General features: G+C 37.3%; 2 protein-coding genes across 10 annotated transcripts in view; one reads left to right on the top strand and one right to left on the bottom strand.

Annotated features, from left to right (window-relative positions):
- The window catches only part of acp7 (acid phosphatase 7, tartrate resistant (putative)), a 30,580-nt gene extending 19,794 nt beyond the window's left edge, over window positions 1–10,786 (top strand). For all 6 annotated transcript variants that reach the window (XM_030126483.1, XM_030126481.1, XM_030126478.1 and 3 more), the window contains 9 exons: window positions 1,006–1,103; window positions 6,124–6,186; window positions 6,946–7,060; window positions 7,174–7,287; window positions 9,120–9,186; window positions 9,618–9,685; window positions 9,766–9,837; window positions 10,223–10,360; window positions 10,460–10,786. In XM_030126483.1, the coding sequence (XP_029982343.1) occupies window positions 1,006–1,103; window positions 6,124–6,186; window positions 6,946–7,060; window positions 7,174–7,287; window positions 9,120–9,186; window positions 9,618–9,685; window positions 9,766–9,837; window positions 10,223–10,360; window positions 10,460–10,525 (801 nt within the window). In that variant the 3' untranslated portion in view covers window positions 10,526–10,786. The remainder of the gene's footprint in view (window positions 1–1,005; window positions 1,104–6,123; window positions 6,187–6,945; window positions 7,061–7,173; window positions 7,288–9,119; window positions 9,187–9,617; window positions 9,686–9,765; window positions 9,838–10,222; window positions 10,361–10,459) is intronic.
- The window catches only part of LOC115413555 (KATNB1-like protein 1), a 42,703-nt gene that overhangs the window by 5,972 nt on the left and 17,763 nt on the right, over window positions 1–18,968 (bottom strand). The window contains exon 2 of one of the 4 annotated variants that reach the window (XM_030126485.1): window positions 4,010–4,081. The exons of 1 other annotated variant lie outside the window; for it this stretch is intronic. In XM_030126485.1, coding sequence (XP_029982345.1) covers window positions 4,010–4,081 — 72 coding nt within the window. Of the gene's footprint in view, window positions 1–3,296; window positions 3,428–4,009; window positions 4,082–10,963; window positions 11,105–18,968 lie in introns of those variants that run through there. 2 more of the 4 variants (XM_030126488.1, XM_030126489.1) reach the window with 2 other exon arrangements.

Here is an 18,968-nt window from a genome sequence, read left to right as displayed (position 1 = left end):
CTATTTATTATCAGAGCCTATAAAGGCCCTTAGCTGTGGTTGAGACACATAGCTTATGATTAGCATTACTGTGAAATGCCTTAAGCTTGTGGTGAAAGATGAGAGGTAGAGTCATGTCGCCCAAGTATTTTATGGATAAAAAGAGCACCATTCAAGACCCCAAATATTAAATCCCAATAACGTATTACTTATCTGAAAACCTCCCAGCTGTCATCTTTGATATTTAGTGAACATAACCTTGTCTCTTGGATAAAAAAAATCTGGTGATACTGTTTCCTGAAACACGTTCCTGCATGATAAATGCGTTTTTTAACGTGGAGAAAATACTAAATCTAATCAGCAGACTACTGCAGGAATTAATAACCATAATTTATCCAAGCTGTGTTTTCAGACGGAATGTGAAAGCACATCCTGTGGCTTCACAGATATTATAAATAGAAAAACAGAGAAAGGGAATTTTGTCTGGAAGGATATAATAGCTGGAGTATTCTAAGTTACTTCTCTTTCCTTTGTAGTACATGCCTTAGATTAGATTAAATGAGATTAGATTAAATTAACTTTATTAATCCCTAATTTCCAAGGGAAAATTAGTCTGTTTTAGCAGCACACACAAAACACAGAAAAACACAAAAGTAGACAGATTAAAAACACAATTAAAATAAAGTTCAAACAAATAAATAAAGGTTTATGAATAAAATTAAGTTATGTATGTGTCCTAATGAATTTCTGTTGACTTGTGTTAAAATTAAATGAATAATTCTTTTAAAAAAATGTGTTGCTATTATTACTATATTTATAAAAAAAAAAAAAAAAAAGACAGAAAAAGGCGTCCTTGGTTTGTAGTTTGCTTTTGTAAAGATAATGCATTCCTAAAGTTGTCTGATTGTCTGACTTACTCGGTTCATATAATTAATTTAGCTGAGTGTAGAAAAATAAAACATTGTTGTCTAACAGGGTATAACAGGAACATCCATAGTGTCATGTGGCTGAATTTCTCTGTTCCAGGATAATGCCAGGATTGGAGATGAGTTCATGAGGCAGATCCAGTCCATAGCAGCCTACGTACCCTACATGACCTGTCCAGGCAACCATGAGGCTGCATAGTAGGTGAAACCCAAGTGAATGTCTCTTTGTTCTGTGTTTTGCCCTTTTTTTTTAATGAACAGAGCACATTTGGTGAAGAATTATTTATCAGCAGTGACATTTCAGGAAAAATTCTTTGGTAGTGTGAGTCTACATAGAAGCCATGTGACCGTCTACCCTCTGCTTTCTATTAGCTGATTTTGTTTACATTCTGCACCACAGTCTGCTCATGTCACAGGGGCAGTGGTATAATTAATGGGTTTGGGCAAAGGCAATAGTACATACTGTATTCTATAATGGTGAGAGAGACTTGCCAAACACTCCCTGACAAATTGCGTTCAGAATTGGCTTCTGTAAATGAGAAGAACACTTTGGTCTGTCGAAAACTTTTCACTCTGCCACCAGAACAGATGGGAGCTATTTTGGTCTCTAAAGGCTGGAGCAGCATCAGGAACCACCAACAACCAAACAAAGTAACGCTCTCCAAAACAAACATTTATCTTGCTAGGATTCATCGGCATAATATCTGTTTTTCAGTTCCCTGAGACATCCCGTGGCGGTGGGAACCGTCTGCATTTTGACTCATCATAACTGAATATGTTCTTAACGTTCAAGCCTGTTAAATTTTCCCATCTAAGAGGAATGACACTGAGAGGATACTGCACCAATTTAACTGGGTGTAAACAAATTCGAAAAGCCTTACTATGTGCAACTTGCTAAGCAGTGACTTGCGCATCTGCATTCTGATGTAAAAATTTCCCTGTAATCTGCCTCATTAGAGAAGTATGTGCACGAATCTGAATTGAATTTGCAACTTCTGCAAAGAATGAATCCACCTGATACCAATCTAAATTGTGCCCGACTATGTACCTTTTCTTCTGATAAATACAATATGCCACCACATTTTCATGTTTTGTTCTCTAAATTGATTCCCCTGTCAGTTTGACCCACCACAGTCACTGTTTTTCCAGTGATGACACACATGGACATGGAAGCGAGAGTCAAAGTGTTTGAGTTGAAAATACACTAAGGCTCTATACATTTTTCTGTTTCATTATAAGCTCTTTTGTCACAGAGCTAGCATAGCCTATGGACCTTTGTGATTTGGAAAATAACCCTCCTCATCTGTGTTTCATATTATGTGTTTGCATGGTATAAGCAAAGTCTGTTTTGTACTTGAATTACTGACATTATTCTCTGGATCTGATGTCAAGGGCAGGATCATCACTTATAAATAACTCCTGAAAAACAGTGTCTTTCTTGTAGTTGTCATGCATGTCATCCATTTCATCATCTTTCGAGATATTGCTTTTTGAAGAATTTGAGGTCACTATGTCAGACATGGCAGATTTGCATGAGATTAACATCATAGATGACCTCAGCAGTTATTACGTATTACCAGAGGTCCAAGTAATACTAGTCTGGTGCAAACAAGACTTTAGAAACTGACTCCATTATGAAGTGAATCTATGCATACTTCCTGTTTTTTGCCTGTATGGGGGTTATTTTGTCTTGTGACATTACAGAAACACTGTGCTGTATCGTAGATGATTGTCTTGTAGGCCTAATCTATGAACAGAATCACTGTTTCCTGATAACATGAATAACAAGTTGTGATTGCATCATGTTGTGAGTTTCTGTGATTCCCATGCCTGCAGTTTAAACACTGCATGAAATCAGGTAATACAAATAATTTTATTTTCATGCATCATGTATTCACAAACCTTTGACCTATCAGATACATACGCCACATATTCCCATCATTTGGCCAATCAGATGAAGCTGTCAGATACCATCAGATTAAACGGTGGAGACTGTAAAAGTAATTTGTTTGTTTATCACAAGTTGTGTTGTGATTTCAATACTGAACAATGTTATCACACAATACACATTCGCCTCATATGATGCGGATATGCCACTATGTTTGTCAAATACGCCTATATTCCACAAATATTCCAAGTACATCTACTGGAATTAGATTGTATGTGTTTTTGTTATTTTCATCATTTAAATGGGCCTGATCCTGTGCTGTTATTGTGAACCAGCCCTCGCCTGGTCTTGCCATGTGCACTGTGAAGCCTGCCTGGTCTGTATTAACAGTTTGCTAACAGTAGTCTCTTTTGCTTGGCTCCACAACCTGACATACGATAGTGGTATCAAGAACCAGCGCGATGCATTACATAACCAGAATTCCCTCTTTCTCTTATACCTACCTAAATGTGTGTTTTGTTCTGCGGTGTTGTTGAGAATCCAAAATTCCCAGAAGCTGGCCTCTGCTTTTCTTCCTTGCTCTGTTGTGCTCTGTGTCTCACTATACTTCTCTGTTCCTCTCTCTTTCCAACCTCAAAACGTAATGGGTAAAAGGCAGTTAAAACAGGGCTGACCGCAAAAGTTTGCAGTCAGCATTCCAGCAGTATGAGAACAGCCGGTCCACAGAAGATGCTAAGGCTCCAATCAAGACAGTCTTTGTTCATGAAGCACAATGTATGTTTCATCATGTCTTTGGAGGGGATGGGAAACAATGTCCAGTGATGGGAGTTAGCGATATGCTTCTTGAAGACTGCAACTGGGTCCTTTAATTTCTCTAACTGCCTGGATTAAGATGGTATCTTATGGACTCAGAAGCTCATCAGATGATGAAAGGGAAGATTTGATGAGGAGGGAAAATCTTGTTGGATCCATTTAAAAGCCAGGTTGTTCACATTGAATGTGACATCCCCAAATACCTGGAACATCCACCAGATTTCTATCTCCATTTTACTCTAATGGAAAGGAAAACACGCGTGGAAACATGCATGTTTTAGGTTACAGAGGATGACTCACAAGTTGAACTCCCATAGTGCAGATTAATGAAACAAATAGAAGCTTATCTTATTTGTACTCAATCAGATTTTCCCCCCACTTAGCCACAAAATGAGAGACTTACTGTAAAAGCCTGTGGTTGACTCTTCTCCAGGATAATCCTTCACCTCAGGGCATGGATGGTTGGCGTGGCACTCCATTTGGATTATAGAGTGTATGTATATTACTTTAGTGACCAAAAATTAATTGTTTATTTCCACCTACTAGATAGTACCTAACCTCATCCCTCTAGATGTTGGTACCAATTTTTGCCACAAGGTGGGAGTATTATTCTATTTTATGACTGGTTATCACATTGTCCCTCACCATTTAATCCTGACCTCAGAACCTTCAGGTCTTGTTTGTTGAGGATCATTTCAGCATAAGTAAAGGGCTTCTGTGCTGCTCTTTTGTGTCCCCTTTCCTATCCTATGACCTCCTACTCCTTTAGTTTCCTCTCACTCTACATTAACCGAGTCAGTGCAGGGACTCACCATTGCTGTCTAGAACTTTACCTTTTCCTTCTGTATATAATATAACCAAACAATCATTCCTATCACTTTGCCAAGTTAATGGCCTGTTGAGAAGATTGGCTCCTGCTTTGGTGCTGAAATAAAAACCCATGAAAAGAGAGAATGGCACATTGGCTTCTGGGAAAACTTTCCGTGAAAGAGTGTTTCCTGTTTTGCATAGCGCACCTTTTTGTTACATTTAAACTGTAATGTTACTTTTTTAGATTTTTGTTCTGAGTTCAAGTTATTTTATATGAACAGTGTATTTGTGTTCCACATATCACCAATGTTGTTCACAATGTTAAAAATACTGTGGTGGAATGAATCAAGTACAATGTTTCCTTTTAAGATTTATAAATATTTAAATACTTCTTTGTTTGGTAGATTAATGGGTCATTCCATCCCAAATCACCCTTCACCCCTTGTTTATACGATGGATTTTCTTTGGGAAAAAAAAAAAAAGAAAAGAAAAGAAAATCTCTGTTATCAGACATTGTAGAACCCAAAAGCAAAAGCTCTATTTCCCACTTCATTCTTGCTGAGCTTCCAAGAAACAAAAGATAATTTACTACATGAATTTCTGTAAATTAATATAAATGTAACCCTTTTGAAGAATCAATACAGTCTTTTCAACACTGCTTTTCTGTGTAGTACTTATATAGTTTTATCCTGAAGAAAAAATGAAAAGACATCCATATAATTATAGCTTCAGAGCTGACAAACACACACTTTCATTGTATATTTATCTGAAATTATTTTTATGGGAAAGTATTTATTAAAAATTTATATGATTTCAGGAAAACATACCAAAACTACTGAAAACTAAGTATTTGGGAAGATTTTGAATACACACCCAAAATTCATGACTAAAAAGATCCCTAAAACATCCCATAAATTTAATAGTGTGGTGTGAGATATAAGTATATATAGTAGTTGTATAGTATATATATTTATTTAAACAAACGTATTTGATTATTATACTGGCAATTATATGACTATTTAACACTATGTCTGATCTACAGTGGTTCCCTCAGTTGCTTCAGTTTTAATCATCAGGCTCCAGCCTCTAGTGCTGTTATGTGTGAAAGTTCCTCAGATCAGTTATCTACAGCAAATCTTATCTCATATAAACTATGTTCTTCACCATCCTATAATCTGAATAAGCAACCTCTGATTGTCCAGCATCACCTGAACTGAAATTCTTTCTAAACAAGTTTTTAGCCAGAACAGATGTCCGCAGTATGGTCAGTTTTATGTTGATCTACTGTCTGGAGTCTTCTGCTAAGATTTTAATTCTAAATCTCTTTTAAAGATGCACCTATTTGTACTGGCTTTTTTTTTTTTTTTTTTTTAAATCTTCTGGTTGTGTTTTAGATATGATTTATTCTATTATTGTGTATCTGTTGTCATCAGTTTCAGTATATCTGATGTTTATTCTTATTTGTACAAATTTTAGCATATGTTGTATTTTTATCTACAACTTAGTACAGCACTTTGTGTTATTGTAAATGTGCTATATAAATCAATTTGACCTTGACCTTGACCTAAACTGTAATGAACACCTAAAAAAAATAGCAAACCAATAGACAGTTATTTCAGTAACTCCTTTTTCATTGCATAGGTGATCGTCGGGAGTTTTTGTCTCATGTAGACTGACTCCTTTTTTTATTATCTTATATGTTTATAGCAACTTCTCCAACTACAGGAACCGCTTCAGCATGCCAGGCCAGACTGAGAGCCTATGGTACAGGTATGGGAACAGATATTATGCTGCTCTGAGTTGTTTGAATAGTGTGTATTGTGCTACTAGTTCACCAGTCGACCTACTGTATTTCAGTAACCATTAATGAGCTGTAAGAGGCAACCCAAAGAAATTGGCAGCAGAGGAGAGTAAAGCTCCTTTTTCTCATTTTAGTTTGCCTCTCCTATCTCAGGGACATGGGGACTACACAAAGGCACTATACATCTGACTGAGTGAGTCATAGCTCACTAAAGACCTCTTTCTCTCAGACAGTAAGATAATACTTTGCTAGACCACAGGCCAGCTGCCCACTCCTCAGTGGCTGGGCCAGATAGGCTGCTGGCTGAGAGCCCTTCCATCATGTGCATGGTTAAGAACAAGGGGAGGCAGAAACGATTCCCACAAAAGCTACTGGAAAACATTTGATTCTTCACAGTACACATGTACATTAAGTATGTTTTTCCACAACCCCTGCAGACATCTACGATAAATATGTAAGGATATTAAAGTACACTAGGGTCCATGTTTGATCCTTTCCACCTCTGAACCCCACGCAGACTGAAATTATTGAGTGACTCAAGTGTGTTTTATGCAGTAAAGCCAATCATCTGGCACCGCATTTGACAACATCATTCAAGGGGATAAAGTGCCGCTTGGATTTTGCACACTATGCTGAGGTTAAAGTGAGGCCAGCTTATCGGCTGACTTTCACCATGCTTCCTTTTACCGGGTCACGGCTGTGCATCATTTAACGATGTGTGTCCACAGTTGGAACCTAGGGTCAGCGCACATCATCTCTCTTTCCACTGAGGTTTATTTCTACCTTGAATTCGGCAAGGAGCTCCTCTTCAAACAGTATGAGTGGCTGAAGAAAGATCTGGAGGTTAGTGACCATCACAGTTATCAATGTAATATTACCTACAGTGTCACTAATGATGTCTCAGTCTGATTTATTCACTCATATCATGCCCTTCTTTCTCCCTTCTCTTTACCCAGGAGGCCAACCTGCCAGAAAACAGAGCAGTACGTCCATGGATCATCACCATGGGACACAGACCCATGTACTGCTCTGATGATGACCTGGATGACTGCACCAGATTTGATTCTTATGTATGTAAAACAAAGTCTACCTAGAATCTACTAAGAGAATATCAATGTACAAGTGTTTCATGGTAATGGATTTAGTTCTTAAGGCATGAATGTCACCCAAAAAAATTTTTTATTAAAGGCATAATATGTAAATTTTAAAAAACCAAACACTTGTGTATCAACTCAAAAGATAGCAATCCCTCTCCATTGTCACATATAATACACTGAAAGTTTCTTGTATTTGGGTTATTTCTGGACATCAGCATTTAAGATGAGTTTAGACCTCCAGCCAATAATACCTCTTTGCAGGATGTGCAAACAGAAATTATAAAAACCATAGATGCTTCTGTAAATAATGAACGAACCCTCTGTTTTTGGGCTGTTGTTGTCAGTGTTTGAGATGCTTGACGTGGCTGTTGCCGAGTTGGTTTTGTATTAAAAAAAAGCACTGTTGTTTGGATTAAGAGAGAGGAGTTGGAAAAGAGCCAGGATTGAAATCAGAATATAGTGAAAACTGCAACCACATTGGTTAACTGTTAAGTGAAACTGTAAAAGCCACAATATGTTAAAACTTGTAGTTGAGATCAGAATAAATTATTACTACCTGTACTAACTGGCAGGTTAGATAACAGATTATATAAGTCAATATAAATACAGGCTAACATCAGGTAATGCACTAAGTTATGCCAGATATTCTGATTGAGAACCGGTAAACTTCATGACAGAACCCTCACAGCTACCTGTCAAAAATACATGTTATTCAGTAAATGCGGGCTCTGAATGTCAGATTGAGCGGTCGAGCTAACACTAGCTGTCAATCACCAGACACAGAAAGCTCTCGCCTATCAATCACAGTGGCTGCTCCCTTACTTAAGCGTAACTTTTGGTTTTAATATGATCTTAACTGGTGAGTAATTAACTTTAGAGTTTCTGTTTTTTGACTCGTTTCTGGAGTCACCCCCCAGTGGACATTCAACTTGCTGCAGTTTTAAACACTTACATGTGGGCCTCACCTTTGAGCCACAGAGTTTGGCACTTGGTAAAAATATAGCGAGTCCAGTTACATATCTGTTTCCTCTCCCTGCTTTGCTGTGGACCTCCAGCAGCTCTGTGTGCACTGCTGAGCCACACACTCTACTTTACTCAACTTTATTTATAAAGCACGTTAAAAACAACACAGTTGGCCAAAGTACACACACAATCAAAACATTTACCTCATACCAAACTGTTCCATAGGGTTGTGAGTAGGTTTGGGCAGGTTCATTTGTGCTTTAGAATATAGCTGTTTGGAAATTTTCATAAAAAATAACATTGTATTTCATCTCCCTCTCTTCTCTCTCCATTCATGTTCTGTTGGTCTTCGCCCTTAGTAACATGTAAAACTTTCATATTATGCCTTTAAGTTGTTGGTAATATGAGATATTCAATTATTTTTAAGTGATGTGTAAATAATTCATAAAACACCTATTAACTGCCCTCCTGGTTATGCAAAGATCTGCAGATCTATATTATTGAAAGTTTCTATTACATAAAAGTGTGTGTAGGATACATTTTCTGCTGTGTTGCCTGGCATATTTAATAGTTAGGTTGTTGGTAGCAGACGTGTCACACGTGTTGCAGTTTGGCCAGTCCACATTGAAACCCTTAACCACGCTGAGCATGGTACACTGTCATAATCACTGTAATTTGGACTAAATAGTTTCCAGTTGGACTTAATTCTCTCAGTACTTGGCACTGATGTGAGGTAAGGTTGCCATGGGCATCGTGGACTCATCCAGGTAGTGTTTCAGGTCGTAGGTAGTGTTTCGGTCATGAATGCCAGCTCATGTCATTATTTCTCTGTTATATGTCAGGTTCGGCTGGGACGGAACGACACCAAACCACCAGCACCAGGCTTAGAGGATCTATTTTACCGCTACGGTATGGTCGTTATTTGACAACCAGCTGTGTGCTGCTAATGGGTGTTTAAGATCACAAATTTGCACGCTCAGACAGAATAATGTCCTAACAGTTGCAGGGAGCTGAGCAATCCAAACATCCTTTATTAAAAAAGCAGGCCTTTGGTCTGGCTAAAATCCCCAAAGTCCCTTCCCAAATGTTTTTCCTGTATTACATTTCTCAGACTTTTGTTTGTTGCTTTAAAGTAGTTAACTTGTGCTGAAAGTTTTTATTTCTCTGATCTTAAGCTTTTGTTGATGGCTGAGAAATTTCAAAATTAAACAGGCACAGGATCTGAGAAACATTTGATTACAGAGCAAGTGTCACAGTGTTACTTAATTGAGCTGTGTTGGTTATTTTCTCTATATTGACACTCATAGAAGGCGACTGACTATCATCAAATATCTTTCCAGGGGTTGATTTGGAGTTGTGGGCACATGAGCACACATATGAGAGGCTGTGGCCTGTCTATGGTGATAAGGTGAGATCCTGCACTCATTTCACTGAATGCCTACAGCTTTTATTCATGTTCTAAGTTGGTTTTACATATATTTTCTGTAGGTGTACAATGGGAGCTCTGAGCAGCCATATGTGAACCCCAAAGCTCCAGTACACATCATCACAGGCTCTGCTGTGAGTACTTTGACATCCCTCCAAAACTGTTAATGAATAGATCACTGCATGAATCGAATGCAGACAATAAAAATCAATGTTATGTGTTGCGTTATGTATTGTACACCGTCAGTTCTGTGCAGCAGCTGCTCTGCTGAATTAATTTAGCACCAGCTGTTCCGCTGGTAAGTGTTTTCTGATGTGGTGGAGAGCAGTGCAGGGCATACTTAGTCACCTGACCACAGAGGGATTAGTCATCCACATATTAAAATGCATCCAGACTCACACCAAGACCAACAGCCACAGTTGTAAATGTCACACAGGGCTTTGTGGACAGACCTTGGGAGATGCATGCGTCTCGTCTTTAACAGAGGATTCAACTTAAGCACTTCTGATTTCTCCACAGGGCTGCAGAGAGAAAACTGACACTTTCAATCCAAACCCCAAAGAGTGGAGCGCTTTCCGCAGCACAGACTACGGCTACACCCGCATGCAAGTAGTGAACACCACCCATCTTTACTTGGAGCAGGTCTCTGATGACCAGGTGAGCACACAGGGGAACATACACAAAGCACACCTGGACTCCAAATTCAAAGAGTAAATATTATTACTCAAGTTGAAATGTCTCTTCTGTGTTTTCCAGTATGGAAAGGTGATTGACAGCATATGGGTGGTGAAGGAAAAACACGGCTTCTCTGCCTGGTTCTGAAGACTCCCATCCTGACAACATGTCTGCTCAGATAATGCACTTTACATTTTAATTAAACACATTTTTTGCTGTGAACCATTATAGACTGTTGATTCAAATCACTCAAGTTTTTCTATCCTGTTTTTTATCCATCAGGAGCATGAAGTATTAGTTTTGAATGCTATATGTGTGTTCATGAAATTGTAAATAATCTGTAAATGCTCTAAAAAGTGTATCGTATGTGGTTTTACATTTGAATAAATTCTGCTTTTTCTATTGATTCCTAGTTCCTCCAAAACCGTAATTGTTGTTCATCCCTGTAGTTTTACTCACATTTGTGTTAAATTTTCATTCTAAGCAAGGTTTTCCATTGACAACAGACACAGAACAAAGGTCTGGCAGATATTTAGCTCCATTCCCTTCAGAGCTTTTCTTTTTTTTAAAAAAAATCATAAACACCTGGAAATGTGCTTAGCCAGAACAGGTCACCCTTCTATCGCTCTATCCAGATGACAGATGAGCGATGAGCTTCTCTGTTGGCTGATCTTATCAGGATATTGGAACCTCATTTCACTTGTCCATCTGTGTGGCCCTAAGGACCTGAAAGAAAAAGACACTTGGAAGTCTAAGCCTGCATAAAACACTGTTACGTAACTCAGGGATGCTTGTGGCTTGGGTACATGCAGACTGAGAGAAGGCGCTTCCCCTGGAGGAGTGTTGCTCACACCATAATTCACCATCATGATCGTATTAATAACATGCTAACTGCACGCTTCCTCTGATGAACACTGGCAGAGTACCAGTGCAGATCTGCATACGTCTGTGTTTTTAGCTGTCAAACTGTTAGCGCCACGGTATAATCATCTGTCTCCACAATTCTGTTGAGACAACGTAGTCTGCATATACAATGTAATGATGCATTTACATTACATCCATGAACACACTGTACAATTTGCTATTTGGCAGACGTTTTTATCCGAAGCACATGCAAAGCCATGAGAGGATTTACTGATGCAGGATCAAGATGTGTAAGAAGACAAAACATAGAAGTCAGGACGTGTCAAAATATTTTAGTCAAGATGAGGCTTCTTGTGAAAAAAAAAAAGAAAAAAACAGTGGTCAGGCATCAGTAGCATGTCGTCAGTCTAACCACAGATTTGTTGAACTTTTCTCTGATGTCGACGCCCCACAGTGCAGTGGTGTCTGGCAAAATAAAATGACACAACCTTACAGTGATCACACCTCAAACTCACATGCTTTCAGTGTGCTTACCCACTGCTAACTGCCACTCACACTCGCACACAGCCATATGACTGTAAACGTATCTGTGTTGAGAAGGCCCCACACCACAGAGTCCCTAACCTTTGACCCGCTCATGCTGTACTCAGTATATTGTTGTTTCCCACTGAGTGAGAGACACAAGGAAGAAGTGGTGCTGAGTACAGACTGTAAAGACCAGCAGGGGGTTGGAAATCAGGAGATGTACTGCCAGACCAAGATTGAAACACCTAGTTTACAATGAATGTTTATAGCGCAATAAAAGTTGGTTGTTTTCCAGTTAGTCATCTATAATGTATGGAGCGAAAATGGCAGAATGTTCTTTACCGTAAACAACCATGTCACGTGGCACGAACATTCCTCCTCTTTCAGTTCATGTGATGTCCTAAAATTCCGAAGAAAACATTGATTGTAATCCAGGAAAAAAATGGGTAAGGAGAAAATAACATGTCACATCAAATCGCATGCCTGTTACTGAAATATGATGTGCTTATTAATGGCACAGCAGGTTTGTGGTATTGTGGTTGATGACCTTTTTTGACAGTTATTGATTCTTGCTGTTAACAGGACAACAGATCGTGCTCTCCCTTCTTGTCTACTCCATGTTTTCCAATTTATTTTCTCTCGTCCAATAGCTTTGGCAGATCAGAAGTCCAGTTATTTTAGGAGGTTGTAATAAAAGGCATTTTACAGAGTTCTGTCTTCACTCTTTTAGACATAAAGTTGACTGAAAAGAGCCCTTTTAAAAGTCATACCGGTCACAGATGGGCTCAGGGAGATTTTTATTGGCATCCCCAAGTAAACTGTATGTTCACATAAACCCATAAAGACCCAAACATCCACTCATTTCTAATGTTTAATACCTGTTGATCCACTAATCCTATCAATACATGTAAATAATTGGGGTAAAATACAGTTTGACATCTTTTCATGGTCACCAGATATGACCCATTTGGACATTCAGAGGCTCCGTAGTTACTGTGGGAAAACCGTCATCTTCTACAATGGTCAGTGACAGTGGATGGAGATAGTTTTATGTGCTGAAAAAGTCACTTTTTCTTCAGTTTTCCCTGTTGTAAAATAATAACCTTTGAACTTACTCTGAACATCTCTCTCACTCTTACTCATAAACATCTATATAAGTGAATTAAATATAAAGAAAACTACATGACTTACCCTGAAAAAGGCAAAATACAGAGGATAATATTATAATAAATAATGATAAGTCACTTCAAGGTTAATCATTTCATGCATACTGGTCACTACAGTGTACAGCTATTCTCCAGCTTTTCTCTTGTATATCTATGTTTTATGTTGTTTTAGTTGCATATCAGCCAACACAGTGGACGCTTATGCACCATCCCGTAATAATACACGGACATTTATACGATTACTGTAACTTTGCTGTTCTTGGTAAACCTGATCTGCACCAACACGTTTTAGTGTAAATCAGTTGCTAATTGTTGTTAGACTGTAATTAACTATTTTCCTAATCAAAAAGTTGGGCTTTTTTTTGCATATTATCTCCATGAAGTGAGTAATAACTAGTATTAGAGTATGTTAAAATGTGAGTTGCATGAAAAAGGTTTTTATTTTGTAGTTTTCAAACAGCATATCACTTTTTGATGATTGGTTTTAATTTTTGCCTCAAATATGAAATGCATGGTGTCCAGATGAGTGGGCATTTTTGTAACTTCATGAAAAATAGCTTCATAAAAAAAAATTTCAATCACTTTTTTTATATGCTTAAAGAGGAATAAAAACCCTCAGGAAAAAAAATTTGACTAAGGTTCTCAAAATTCATACATGAAAGGGTTAAATAGAGAGAAAAACTCATTGGGAACTGCTGCAAAAGTTGTACTGGGTCTTTCTGAGTTAAAACAATTAATCTAGTTTGGCTAGCATTAATTCAGTTTTTTCTTACTGATGAGAGGAAAATACATGAAACTGTTAAATCGGTCAATTTGGAGTTTTGTCCCATTGAGATTCCCCATTGGTGGCTCATTAGGTTTTATGTGACTTGTGATGTATGATGCTCACTGTTAGCAGTCTGAGGTGTTACATTTAGTTGAAATTTGCTTTATTTGTTCACCATTGGAATTCACTAGTGTTTGGTGACCTACTAAGAGACGACCTGCTGTCTGCCTACCCTATACTAACCTACTAACCTTTAGGAGACCTTGACATGACTACACCGCTTTACCACTTCACCAAACTTTGCCTTTATGGCACATCTGGAGCCCTTTATCTGTTCTTATTTACTCATTTAAAACCACAAGCAACATTGGGAGGCAAAGTTGAAGATTCCTCTCAAATATCATCATATAATATAAACATAATGGCGTATTAACAGTGTTTATCTCTATTTTCAAGAGTCTCTAGTAGCTTTTCACCCAACAATCATCTCCCTCAAGACTCAGGACTGAGCTTCTGTGTGATTTTTATCTCCACGAGTGATCAACAGCCAGCGCTTGAGCACATGGTTAAACTGCAGCGACTGTGGACATGTGTAATGAATTCAGGGCCTCAGATGCTGGATCTTGGGGATATTTCATCAATCCAGAAGCTCAGTGTTCTTCCAGAACCAAAGCGTCATTATTAAGCAGCCTCAGACCACCACCACGACAAACAGCCAAGTACCGTCTGCCCAGGCACATCACTGCACATTCTTACCATAATTCTAAAATGAACATCAACACCACAATGACTTACAGGGCTCCAAAATATGGGATCAACAGGAGCGCAGCATGTGTACTGTGAACACATTGTATTACCACAGTAAATCTGAGGTAAATATGATAGCACTCATGCTGAAACTTTGTATTATGTGTGTGAAAGAAACACAAAACTTCATGAGAAAAACTTAAACCAAAATAGATCAGCGTGGGCACTTGATGAAAGCAGTGTATTATTTCTGGAGATATGGGAGGTAGGCTGCCTGGGTCAAAACAACATCGAAAGTCTCCAAATTCTCTCTAGTAAACCATCGCATTAAACAAATGACAGATGGCCTGCCGCTATGCAAAACTGACGGGTGTAAATCACATCAATGCAACAAGAAGAAGTAGGTTAGTATTAAAAAGTGTACAGATTTGACTGACAAATGTAAAAAATATTGAGAAAATGGAATGTGTATGTTAATCTAAGAAATCCTTGAACCTGTATAATTTAACTTATATATGGGTGCTTCTATGAAACTGGGTACATTTTAGGATCCGGCACTTTGCCAGCTTTTTAAACCCAATAATAAAAGATAAATTTAGGCACATTTCTCCCCTGGGATGTACTTAATGATGACCTCAGATTAATGCAAAAAGAATTATACTTTTGCTCTGAGCCATCCCAAAATTAATGATTTTTTTAATAAAATATTGGGGCCAAAAATATGACCAAATTTGGGACAGGAAAGGCTACCTAGGTGTCAGTGCGTTTTATTTTGAAAACATCGCTTGAAATGGTCTTATATAGCGCTATAAATAAAGACACTGTGTTAAATTTGATGATCCTAGTGGTTTTTCTAATCCAGACATGTGGGTTTTCAGGAATTGGTAGTCTCATTCCAGGTTTTGCATGTAACCTATCGTGTCCACTTGCGTTACATAACGAACCTGCCCATTTAAACACATATAAAATGCAAATGATTTTGCAACAGCAGTCATTTTTGTGAAACAGTCTGGCATAATTAGTTCAATTTCCAAAATGTACCTGTGAGAGAATAAAGAGATATTTTAAAAAAACAGTAGCGCATAATTTTTGTCCTTTTGACCATGTTACATACAGATTTTTGTATTAAATATAATGTAAAATAATATAAAAATGTGTTTTATCTGAAAAATAGTGTCAATTTTATCTCAGTTAGTATGTACTTCCTAAATAGATCCAAAGTGCTTCCAAATTTGCTTCATAACATTCGTCTACATCTGGTTTGAATTTTTAGCCCCCATGTCTTGTTTTTAGGGACCAGTTTCATAGAAGCACCCATATGCTTATTTTGGCTTTGTTTTTTTTTGCCTAATTTGTCCTGAACCTGTCTGTATTTTATTTGTCTAAAGGTTAAACCTAGATGCTCTAACGGTTGTGGTCTGTTTTTTGTTTAATTTATGTCTTTATTGTGTATACTGTAAAATTTGGAGATAAAAATTAAGTATATATATATATATATATATATATATATATATATATATATATATATATATAAAATATAAAAGTGTACAGATTTGATTGATTATCATACATTTTGACTGTTTAAATTGCTCATTGTAGCAGATGTTGTTGCATGCATGGATAAAGTTACAACGTGTCACTATGCCTCCATTGTTAACCTTTGGCTTCAGCTCAGAATAATATGAAGAATGGGTCTGTATAGGAGTATGATGCAACCTTCACCCCCTTAATACAGTATAATGTGTATGATTATTTACAGATGGAGAAGTTTCCATACTGTTCTGACCACAAGTACATGAACAGACGATTGAAAAATAAAGTTCTTGCCAGCATCAGTGGCACTCCTCCTACCATCATCCATCCTGATTAGTAATACTACAAATTATCAGGAAGACATTAGAATAACTACCCATGTTAAGTCAAGCAAGTAGAAGTCTTCCGTATGATTGTCATCTGGCAACGCAACTGTGAATAGATTTGACTCAATTTTTGTCTTCTCCTCGTTTCCACAATTTTATGTCATCAGTCAGGCTCACAAAGCAGAGGAACATGGGATACATGGGTCATGTTGTTCTGCATACAGAAGAAACCACAGCAGGCCAACATCAGACTCCTTTCAGTCTGCAGGAAACACAGTCTGGTACCAGGGGGCAGGACTCAACTCATTAATGTTGCACCTCAACACCTGAGGGGCTTTAAGAGCTGAGTGACAACAGGAATATGGTACCAAACTGACCACTGTTGCCACTGGGGCATTTTTGGGGTCTGTTCTAAAAACTCCCATTCTCCAGCCTGTTTAACCCATATAGACCCAGTGCTACTTTTGTGCCAGTTCCCAAATGAGTTTTTCTCTTTATTTTAACCTTTCGTTTCATAATTTATCAGCATTTATTATAATATTATGCTCTGTATTTCATGCTTTTTTTGTGATAATCATGTATTTTCCTGCATTCACTGTATTTCCTGTATTCACTGATCATAAAATGTTCATAAAAGCTCAGAAAAAACTGAAGTAACCCATAAAGACCCAGTGCAACTTTTGTGTCAGTTCCCAAATGAATTTTTCTCTAGTCTTAACCTTTCTTAAGTGATTTATCACAATTTATTATATTATCCTCTGTGTTTTGCATTTTTCAGCGTAAATCATGTATTTTCCTATATTCAATTTCTTACATTTAATTCAGATGTTCATGAAAAGTTATTATATCAAAACAGAGAAAACTGAAGAAAAAGTGACTTTTTCAACAAAATCTCCCATTAAATGAACATAAACCCAGTGTCTCCATCCACTGTCATTGATCCAACTCCATTGGTTTTACTGGTGAATCAATGTTGTGGAAGATGACGGTGTTTCCACGGTAACTATGGAGCCTCCGAATGTCTAGATTGATAGGATTAGTTGATCAACAGGTATTAAACAGTTTCGATCAGTGGATGGTTTGTATCACCAGTGGCCTTTTGGGTCTTTATGGGTTAATTTGAGGAAAAATTGAATTTGCTCAGCCTAATCTGTCATCTCCACACAATATTCATTCATTCATTCATTCGTGGATGTGCATTTCATCAACAGACATTCAATAACACTGGGTTATAAAAAAAATGTTTTTTGCAAGTTGTCTAGGTTTTTTCAACTGAATTAGGACCATTTTGCACCGCTAAATCCAAAAATGACATCTGTTTTTTTCAGTCAGGTCAGGTTTTTTTGCTAATTTGATTTTGAAAAATTTGATCTTCTCACAAAATTGATTACATTTTTGTGACTTTATCAGTTGATTTTTTATATAGTTCTCCCCCAAAATAGGTTTTAAGAGAAAAAAATCATTTTCTAACAGGATGTATTTATTAAACTTCAGAGAACTCAGCTTCTTGCCTTTGGTCCACTGACGCAGATACTCGGTGCATGACTTGCATACCATGTGTGGCGCCCAAACTTTATCTTGGTCACCAAGTTTAATACCAAAATAAGATTGGTAAGCACACTTTATGAAACTTGTGACTTGATTCCTGTTAGGTACAATGGTGTATTCACCGCAGATGTAGCAGAATATGTCAGGCTTATTTTTGCAAGATCTTCTAGTCAAAGCCATTTCATTCACCTGTAATATTAAAAAAAACACATTAATCATACATTGGCAAAAGTAAAATCTTTAGAACTCATTTATTGCAAGAAATATGAAAGGATTTTGTATCATATGATGTGAAAATGCCCATAAATGTAAGCAAAAATGTTAAAAAGCCAATATGTAACATAGTTCAGAAAGTTGACCTGATTGAGCAAAATTAATGTGATTTTTGGATTCAGCACACCAAAATTATCCTAAATCAGCTCAAAAAACTTAAACAATAAATTTGTTGTTGACCAGTGTAATCATCAGATGAACAAACGTTTTCACACCCATGCTTAAAAAGGAGCAGGATGAAGAAAATCTTATATTTTTTGCCTCCTTCTAAATAATAATAGCCTTAATGGTTAGCGATATACAACTAGCTATAAAGTCATACTGTATGAAGTCAGACAAACCAAACAAAATACATCCAAAGATCATACAAAATGAATACAAAACCAAGTGCAAAACTACATAACCAAGAAGTACAAAGCAATCAAAATATAGGTAAATGTATACCTGACAAAATGAGGCAAAACAATTACGATACCAGACCAAAATAAGTAGCCTAAATAAATGTGTCACAAGATGCAAAACAAATATGAAGCAAAATGTAAAAACTTATAACTGTTCATATAATCTCACTGTTCTGTCTTTATATGCTTTTTTTCAGTTGGAATATGTTTTTACAGTCCTTTAGCTCATTATAAAGAGAATTCTAGAGTTTAACACCCACCACTGATATACACATCTGCTTCGAATATGATTCCACTGGCTGTGAATGAAGGCTTGATACCCTGAATTTTGCAAAATTATGCAGCATGTCATGCGCTTATAAAGCATCAGTCTTTGTCACAGTGACTATTGCCACAACATCAAACTTGTTTTGTGATCACACCTAACTTATTTTGGAGTAA

The sequence above is a fragment of the Sphaeramia orbicularis genome, chromosome 22 (assembly GCF_902148855.1).
Source record: "Sphaeramia orbicularis chromosome 22, fSphaOr1.1, whole genome shotgun sequence".
NCBI classification, from domain to species: Eukaryota; Metazoa; Chordata; class Actinopteri; order Kurtiformes; family Apogonidae; genus Sphaeramia; species Sphaeramia orbicularis.
The sequence above is the reverse complement of the archived record's forward strand: the minus strand, read 5'-3'. Positions and strand labels throughout refer to the sequence as shown.